Below are 9811 nucleotides of genomic sequence, written 5' to 3'. Positions count from 1 at the left end.
AACGAATAGTGGGATTGACTGTCACATTATAACGCCCCCACGGCTGAAAGGGCGAGCATGTTTGGTGGGATGCGGATTCGAACCCGCGACCCTCAGATTGTGAGTCGAGCGCCTTATCCACCTGGCCATGCCGGGCATGAAGAAAGAAAGACATGACGCATATTTCTATAACAGCCACAATACACACACAACACACATATATATATGTACAATCTTGGTCAAAATGTTTGTATATTTTGTAACTAATAAGATCATTATTATTAAGATGGAATGCAAATACACTTAACTGTCAAACTTAGAAATGCATGTTGTATTAAACATCTACATATGTAAGTTGTATAATGAGACATGGTCTATGGACATCATGTACGATTTATTAGAACACCAAAGAATTTTGTCAAACACCTCTAGAAAGATGTGTAATTCAGCATTTCATCTATCACAACAAAACATATATAATGACAAAATGTAACATCAAATTATTATAGATAAAATCTGTAACCTTATATCAGTTCATATTAAATATTTATTACTTGGTTGGACCTCCTCGTACTGTAATAACCTCCGCAAGGTGATGTGGCATGCTGTAGATGAGGTTATTGATGTAATCTACCGTGGTTTTATTCCAACTTGTCACTAAAAGGCACTACAACTGAGCTACAGTAGCTGTTTTAGGGTCGTGATTAACAATTCTGGCATGGCCAGGTGGTTAGGGTGCTCGTCGCGGGTTCGAATCCACGTCCCACCAAACATGCTCGTCCTTTCAGCCGTGGGGGCGATATAATGTGACGGTCAATCCCACTATTCGTTGGTAAAAGAGTAGCCCAAGAGTTGGCGGTGGGTGGTGATGACTAGCTGCCTTCCCTATAGTCTTACACTGCTAAATTAGGGATGGCTAGCGCAGATAGCCCTCGTGTAGCTTTGCGCGAAATTCAAAACAAACAAACAAACAATTCTCCGGTTCAGTTCTGTCCAACAATTTTCAGTGGGATTACAAACTGGACACTTTGCTAGACATGGCAACCTTGTAATGTCCTCCTGGTCAAGATAATATTGTACAATATGCGCAATATGAGCAGTAGCATTGTCGTCGTGGAACATAAAGTTATTGCCAAACCTTGCCCTAGCATATGGCAGAAATATCATCTCCATATGATGCTTCTAGGAGGCGCCATTGACGTTTCTCTGTAGGATATAAAAATAAGTTTTTCCACTATGATGAATAGCTGCCCAAACATGCACTGCACCACTTCCTATGTATTCTCTGTGGGAAACGACGAACACGAATCCTACCATCAGCTTTAAAAAGCCAGAAACAGGACTTATCAGAAAATATGACATGTCGCCAGTGTCCTAATTATAGGTTGGCTTGCTGTCTTGCTCAAGTAACACAGTGATGGCGGTGAATTCTGGGTAATATCGGTTTGCAGATAGCCTTTCTTGCAAAATAACCTTCATTAGTCAGTTTCCTATTCACTGTTCTTCTGGGTATCCTGTAATGAATATGTTAATGCCATTCTTGTTGGAAGATGTTGCAAGACTTCCTCCGACCTTTATGCGTTAACCTGATCAAAACGCAGTCATCTAAGGAAGAAGTGTTTTGTCGTCTACCAGTAGAGTTCCCTGGAACAACGTTTCCTGTAGTCCGATAACGTTTCAGGATTTTGGATACAGTACATAGGGGTGCCCTACTGTTCTGGCAATGTTCGTTTGCTTAATACCATTTCTGAACAGTCGAACAATTTGACACCCTATAATTTATTGCATGTGACGAGGCGTGACTTTACACCAAGTACAGAGAAATTGTTTGAACAAAGCGTTGATCTGTTTCGAAAGATATTATACCAAAGGCACATCTTTTTATACAAAACAGGTGTATATGTGTGTTTTGACGAACAAATGCTCAAACAGACCATAATAACAACAGTACATGTTTGTCCAATCATGTGCTATCTTCTTTTTTTACCACTTGGGCATTTACTCAATAACTACTATATGCCAAGACTGTATATGCTAGCGGGTTTAACACTGAAAGAAAACGTTATAAATGTTTTTGAATAGGCCATTGGTATGTCAGTTGATCTTGGCAAAACTTTGAACAGTAAGTTGTAACTTAAATTAACCTACGGGAGTAAATTCTCATTATTATATTTTCAAGGTTAATTGAAATTTATCTTTTTAGCACGTGAACAAGTGCGACTGATCGGTATGTGTGGAGATAGTTTTATGATATGTTGGTCTCTTATTTGGTTTCATACGAGATTTTTATAGCATTATGAAATAAACCTAGAATTGCAACATATATATATTGGCTTTGTTTTAGTGTTATCTAAACCTTCATTGGTATAAAGCCAGCAAAAAGACCTTTAGGTATGATAGACAACTAGGATGTTTAAAACAAAAGTATTTTTCAGACATTCGGATTATATGTTTAGAAAAACGACGTTGAAACATTTAAAGAAATTATCGAATGTCATGTGGTAGGCGGGTGTATCTTCCACCACAATTATGCTTGAAAATAATGGCAAGGTAGGTAAATGACAGATAATTATGATAAACGTTAATGGTAGTGACGACAGTTTTAAAGATTAGTTAGACCAGTATACCAGTCTGTTTCTTTTTTGTTTTAGTTTTAGGGGCTTTGTTACAAAAAAACAAACAAAAAACGACAGTGTAAAATAATCCAAACTGCATTTCCTTTACATACATCTGTATATGACGATACTGATTCTAATTATAATGAACAGAACACATGCATAACAGTATCGTTATGTTACTTTTTGTTTACGATAATTTTTATTTTTGTATGTTGTGAGCACTCAAATCCAACAGCCATTATATTTTTCACAAATAGCAACAGTGATAAAAAACAGCATAAAAATATGTGGATCTGATTATAGTTATCAAACATGATTTACAGCCTCTGTTGCGGATTTATAATTGGCTGTAGTAATACTATATTACTAATGGTATCGTCTTTTTATTTCAGTTGTATTTCTGTACTATAGCTGCACCTACTTCAATTTTGCAAAATGCCAAGAGTTGAACCTCTGTTTCTGAGGGATTTTTTGTATCCATCTCTACGACGTAACCGGTTCCCAGGGTTACTGCAATGGACAAACGAAGCAGAAAAAGAATACGAAGTGAAATGGAGTCATAAAAGCAGTGGAGGATGGCAGGTTTCGGAGTTTGAACATTTTGCGGTAATAATATTTTGCTGTAAAAAGTTATCATTCAGGTCAAGTTAAAGAAAAAAAACCTTACATTTTAAGAACAATCAAAATATAAGATAGTCAAAATGTAGGTGCGGGTCGTGAGTTCCAATCCCCAGTTCAACAAACGTCTCGCCCTTTCAGCCGTGGGGGCGTTATAATGTGACAGTCAATCCCACTATTCGTTGGTGAAAGAGTAGCCCAAGTGTTGGCGGTGGTTGATGATGACTAGCTGACTTTCTTCTAGTTTTTCACTGCTAAATTAAGAACGGCTAGCGCAGATAGCCCTCTTGTAGCTTTGCGCAAAATTCAAAACAAACCAAAACCAAAATGTAGGACTTAAAATTTCTGTTTTTTGTAACATTGTACACAATCTACACAACGTTTGAAAATATGACTGGAAATTATATTTTATGCTAATTAGATATTTAGTCGTTCATCGTGTTATCTGAAATGCAAAATATTTGTCATTTATCCAAAATTCATAAAGGAACATTTGCTGGAAGAGGCTTTACATCTTCACAGTTCATGACAATGATACCATTCCCCATGATCTACAGACTGTGAAGATGTAAAGCCTCTTTCAGCAAATGTTCCTTTAGTATATAAGTTATTGAAGTATGGTGTGTACAGGAATACGCATTGGTGGATATATCAACTCATGACAATGATACCATTCCCCATGATCTACAGATCGATATATCCACCAATGCGTATTCCTGTACACACCATACTTCAATAACTTATATACTAAAGGAACATTTGCTGAAAGAGGCTTTACATCTTCACAGTTCATGACAATGATACCATTCCCCATGATCTACAGATCGATATATCCACCAATGCGTATTCCTGTACACACCATACTTCAATAACTGTCATATACCAAAGGAACATTTGCTGGAAGAGGCTTTACACCTTGACTGGAAGTATCCTACAATATTTCCAAAAAAAAAATCTTAGTGTTTAATTTTCTTTGACTTGGATACAACCTCTTAGTTCGATAGAACTGAAGTCTGGTGAGTGTGCAAGCCAAGTTGTAAAGTAATTTCCCCTTTTCTACAAGGAATGTTTTACCCAGTATGGCACAGTAGGGGTGGGCTTTATCAACTATTAGGCTGAAGTTATGGCTAGTTGCATCACCATGTGACAGCACAAAGTGATTAAAGATCTGGACCTTATATATGACAATGATACCATTATCCACGATCTACAGATTGATATGTCCACCAATGCTTATTCCTGTACACACCATACTTCAGTAACTGTCATATACTAAAATGGGATTGATTATGGTTACAAATTATCTTCAAATGAGAATATTCCTTTTATCTAGTAGGAGGGTGAAGCGCAGTTCATAAGTAAAAACACTACTGTTCCCCATATATTTGGTCCACTGTTTTTAGCCTTGCTGTGGAATGCATCTTACCTTAGTGGGTGTTTAGCACAAAGCTATACAATGGGCTCATAGTAAACAAGCTCCTTTTGTGCAGTCTGCTGCTAACCGTTTTTGCTGTAATACCACACGGACAGCTATGAGTGTATTTGAAGAGTACAGGTGCACTACCTACATACTCTCGACTATCTGCCGATTCCCCGAATCACATGCAGTGTTATCAGTTTCCGTTTTTTTTTGTTTGTTTGTTTGTTTTGCGTAGTTTTGGTTCGTTTTATTTATCCGTATTTGTATTGTTACCCTTCGTTTCGTTTTAACCCGGTAATGGCAACGTCTCAATTTTAGATCGAAAGTTTAAATTATAAGTTAAAAACTTACGAGTGCATTGGTTTAAACTTTTCATGTTATGCTGACGTTGCATTGTTTTAAATAGAAATACAGTCCAATTGAGATTTATTTATAAATTCATAAACCACTTCACGCTTATATTTTAATTATATTTGCATAATTGACTTGGCGTCATTATTTTGTGTCCAGTTCCCTGTTCGTTTCCTTAGAGGATGGCCCGGCATGGCCAGGTGGTTAGGGCGCTCAACTCGCAATCTGAGGGTTGCGGGTTCGAATCCCCGTCACACCAAACATGCTCGCCCTTTCAGCTGTGGGGGCGTTATAATTTGACGGTCAATCCCACTATTCGTTGGTAAAAGATTAGCCCAAGAGTTGGCGGTGGGTGATGATGACTAGCTGCCTTCCTTCTAGTCTTACACTGCTAAATTAGGGACGGCTAGCGCAGATAGCCCTCGTGTAGCTTTGCGCGAAATTCAAAAACATACAAAAACAAACATCCTTAGAGGATTTCTACAAAAATAAATGTTTTATGTCAGCTAGTGTTTTTATGTTTATATGACTTTTTAAAGCTAAATACAACAAAAAATGTTTTCAAAACATAGTTCTGGTCCTTAATGAGTTTAAGCATGCATTCACGCCAATGATATGAAAATGGATACATTTTTGAGAAGACTGTAAAGTGATCGAATAAAAATTAATTGTAGTTTACATATCATTAATAATAAGGAGGATTGCAAAGCATTAGGGAAAAGCAAATACCAGAGTAGTCGGAATATAGAGAAGTATTTCTTCAAATATCACCACTGATGTTTTAGTATTGTTACTGTTGGCAGCATCCCTCCAGAAGTGTATTATAAAATCACTTTTCTTAATATTGTTCATATTTCTGATTTAAGGATTATTCACAACACGGAAAAAAAGTCCTTCTTAGTCGAATTAACAGGAATGTAGGGAATAGCCAGTTTTATGTTGCTGTCTGTTTTACACGTTTATATTATTTTGCATACGAAGCAGAGGAAAAAAATATTTTATATGATTTTGTTTCTAAGGGCAGAGCCATACAATAGGTTATCTGTGCTATGCCCACTACGAGTATCGAAACTTGGCTTTTAGCGGTGTGAGTGGGAAACTTTTATAAGAATAAAAAGAATAAGAAATAAACGAATAGGCAGACAGGTATTTATTTCACCTCCCTAAATTGTTAAAAGTTATCAAGATTCTAAGAGCTTATTCCCCTAAATCTTGGAGCAGCCTTCAGACTCTCGGCGTGAAGCGTTCACCTCCAAGATAAGATTTTATGATTCGTGGCTGCACTACATCCAGTTGCACCCGTCATTCGATCTCTGTGGACGTACCCTACGATTGTAGTAAGCAATAATTGATATGTGAGGGTCATCTGCTGGTACTTTGGTTTGTGGATAATGGTTATCTGCCTTTACAGGTTTCCATTTAATTGCATTATTAATTTGTTTGTTTGTTTGGTTTAAAAGCAAAGCCACGTTGGACTATCTGCTGTGTCTACCGCGGGGAAAATTCAGCGTTGTAAGTCCGTAAACTTACTTTTGGCCCATCAGGGGGGGGGGGGCATTGATTTAGAAGCTATTTCTTATTATTCCATAACACTTTAAGATACTTATAGCCTAATTCGCAACAGTGCTGTAATTGACCGGCTTCCATACATCCAAGAAAACATCCACATGTCTTTAAGGTCTAGCCATGCTGCGATGTTTGAAGCTCTGATTCATCTCAGGGTGACAACCAATGCAAGACTGTGTGAGAACATTATCTATAGCATAAGTTGAATGATCAGTTATTTACATTTCCGATTATATGACCACCCATCCGTCTGACTCAGCAGCAGGTTCTAGTTTGAGTTACTCGAGGGCTATCTGCGCTAGCCGTCCCTAATTTAGCAGTGATAGACTAGAGGGAAGGCAGCTAGTCAACGCCACCTACCGCCAACTCTTGGGCTACTGTTTTGCCAACGAATACTGGGATTGACCGTCACATTATAACACCCTCACGGCCGAAAGGGAGAGCACGTTTGGTAACGGGAAATCAAAACCGTGACCCACAGTTTGAGAGCCGAGCGAACCATTAGGTCGTGTCAGCGGCAAATCAGAGGACCAGTGCCGGCAGAGTACAGATAACCCAATAATTAGCTTTGCGTTTAACAACAAATAAACAAACAAATGCACAGGTGCTTGATTTGCAATACAATGAAATATGGGAGGGACATTTTATTATATTTATTTTATAACACTGTTTCGACTTTTTTTGTAACTATTGTATTATAAATGGCGATTATCCTTGTATTTGTTTTGTGCAGTTGATAACTGCAAACAGTAAAACGCAGCAACTTTTCACGAATGTGCATGTGTTGAAGTACTTGATACATGAACGCGCCCAGTCGTAGAACTTACGTGCAGTAATAAATTTGCATAAATGAGAAAAAAAACAAATTGGAATGAAAACAGAATAAGTGTCGATGCGAGGCCGTAAATATTTGTTGAACATCGGGTATTTTAATTATAAGCGAGTTTTGGTAAATGAGTTGCGGCCATTTACTCCACCTAGAAGAAGCTGTGTAGTTTAAGTTGACTATGTTTATGTAACCCCTATATTCTTGAACTGGTGTAGTATATAACATACTGAAATCTGTGTGATTGTGATGTTCATTTGATTTTGTTTTTCATATATTCACTACAACAAGAGCTCTCTTTAGTTTGTTTGTTTTTGAATTTCGCGCAAAGCCACACGAGGACTATCTGCGCTAGCCGTCCCTAATTTAGCAGTGTACTTCTAGAGGGAAGGCAGCTAGTCATCACCACCCACCGCCACTCTTGGGCTACTCTTTTACCAATGAATAGTAGAATTGACCGTCACATTATAACGCCCCCACGGCTGAAAGGGCGAGCATGTTTGGTGTGACGGGGATTCGAACCCGCGACCCGCAAATTGCGAGTCGAGCCACCTGGCCATGCCGGGCCCATTCTCTTTAGTACAAATATATATATTATAATGTATGTTCAGACTTAAACTTAAGTTTCAAAATAGATATTTCAAATGTTTATATTGTAAGGTAATTTTTGTACGAAGTTTTACGTTTATCAGAACGAATAATCTATATGTGTCTCGTTTTATTTTTATTTCCACAGTGGGACCACAAATATATGTATATACACAATTTAATAAATAAAAGTTGCTGGCAAACTCATTTTTGACATAACTTAATTCCCAACTTCTTTAAATCTAGAGACGTTCTGCTTACTTCTCTGTGTTCATGGGTCGTCTACGAATACACTTGTAATGACTGTAAAGCTGCCTATATTGGGAAAACTAAACGCCAATTGAAACTACGTGCCTATGAACATATAGAATTTTGTATCAGAACCAGTCAACCATTCGTAAGTCCATGTGCTTACCCCATTCGCACACACCTACTGTCAAATTAGTAAACACCCTTTATTTACTTATAACTTCAAAATCCTAACACTTGGATCTTTAATCTACAAACTTCTGGTTAATATAACTTGTCATATTAAATTACCATGGTAACTTGTGAGGAGTTTTTCGCTTTTTTACCCAAGTTACCATACGGTCTGAAACGACCATTTTTACGATTCAATTCCCGATCAAGTAGCCTGTTATGTAACTTTGCACTACAACAATCTAACCATCTTTACGATTCGTATAACCATTGTTGAAATCTTAATTGACACCAGAGGACCACTATTTATCTAAACACTGTTATGATACGTTGTACATGACCAGTACAATGATTCTTGATATTTAAACTGATAATTTTGAAGCTGAAACTATTGTGTTGATTTTTAGGCATCAAAATTAGTTTAAACAGTCGATTATCGTTTACTTACAGAAATGTGTACATTATTGGGTTAAGAAAAAGCAAATCTTATAAGAAAACAGGCATAGAAAAAAAAAGCTTAAATTGGAGCTCCCCTACAGCAGCTTCATTAAAATAGTACTCGCTTTATATGCGTTTATAATTCGTGTTAGACATCTTTTATGCCGTTTAATACGAATGGTATGACGAGCAAGTAAACGAAGTTTGTGATTATACACAATTAAAAGTTACAGTTTTGGTTTATTAATTCATTGATGCAGATGTAAAAGCGGACGAAGAAGTCACTAACGTATATATTTTTTATTATTTGTGGAAAAGTAATCAAAGCTTTCTGTCGCTTTCCCCAATTTTGAATTACCCAATAGAGAAGGGCAATCGATTGATAGCATCCACCACCAATTCTTGCGCAGCCAAATACCAACGAAAAGTGTGTTTGACCATCATGTGTATCGTCCCTACGTCTGAGGGGACGGGGATGTTTAGCGCCGGGTTTTGATCACGCGACCCGCAGCTTGATAGTTAAGAAACTAATGTAAGGGATATTTCCAATCAATTTCACAAACTGCACAATCTGACCAGAATGCTATTTATATCGAGAAAGATGTTTTGACTTCTAGAAAAGTTTGAGCTTTTGCCTTTAGGAATTTTTTTTTTTTTTGTCTCTCACGAAAATGCTTATTTTTATTTAGGAATGGGACAGGTTGAAAGGTAACTATAGTCCAGAAAGTGCAGAATACTGGACTTTGTCCAAACAAAGATTTCGGAATACGCATCGAAAACTAGAAATCCATGGAAAAGTCAAAAGGCTTCCAGGTAGAAGAGGATATAGAAAGTACAAGATCTGCAGCAGTTCAGGTAGATTTGTAGTTTCATTATTTTTATAATTTTGAAATAAATAATTATATATACAGTATCTTGCAAAAGTATTCCCCTTCCTCCTCCTCCCCTGCAAAGTTTCCACGTTTTGTTGCCGTCTGAGCTTGCAAT

At 37.3% G+C, this 9811-nt stretch overlaps 1 protein-coding gene across 4 annotated transcripts in view; it reads left to right on the top strand.

Moving 5' to 3' along the window:
- LOC106458100 (interferon regulatory factor 1-like) overlaps positions 1 to 9811 on the top strand; it is a 53086-nt gene that overhangs the window by 23656 nt on the left and 19619 nt on the right. For 3 of the 4 annotated variants that reach the window (XR_002610308.1, XM_013917556.2, XM_022384230.1), the window contains exons 2-3: positions 2990 to 3203; positions 9514 to 9679. Coding sequence is in view for 3 of the 4 variants with exons in the window: in XM_013917556.2 (XP_013773010.1) it covers positions 3033 to 3203; positions 9514 to 9679 (337 nt within the window). In the remaining variant the exon portion in view is untranslated. Of the gene's footprint in view, positions 1 to 2081; positions 2102 to 2989; positions 3204 to 9513; positions 9680 to 9811 lie in introns of those variants that run through there. The other variant, XM_022384229.1, reaches the window with a different exon arrangement.

Source organism: Limulus polyphemus, unplaced genomic scaffold (assembly GCF_000517525.1).
Source record: "Limulus polyphemus unplaced genomic scaffold, Limulus_polyphemus-2.1.2 Scaffold416, whole genome shotgun sequence".
Taxonomy (NCBI): Eukaryota; Metazoa; Arthropoda; class Merostomata; order Xiphosura; family Limulidae; genus Limulus; species Limulus polyphemus.
This window is presented reverse-complemented; position numbering and strand designations above follow the sequence as displayed.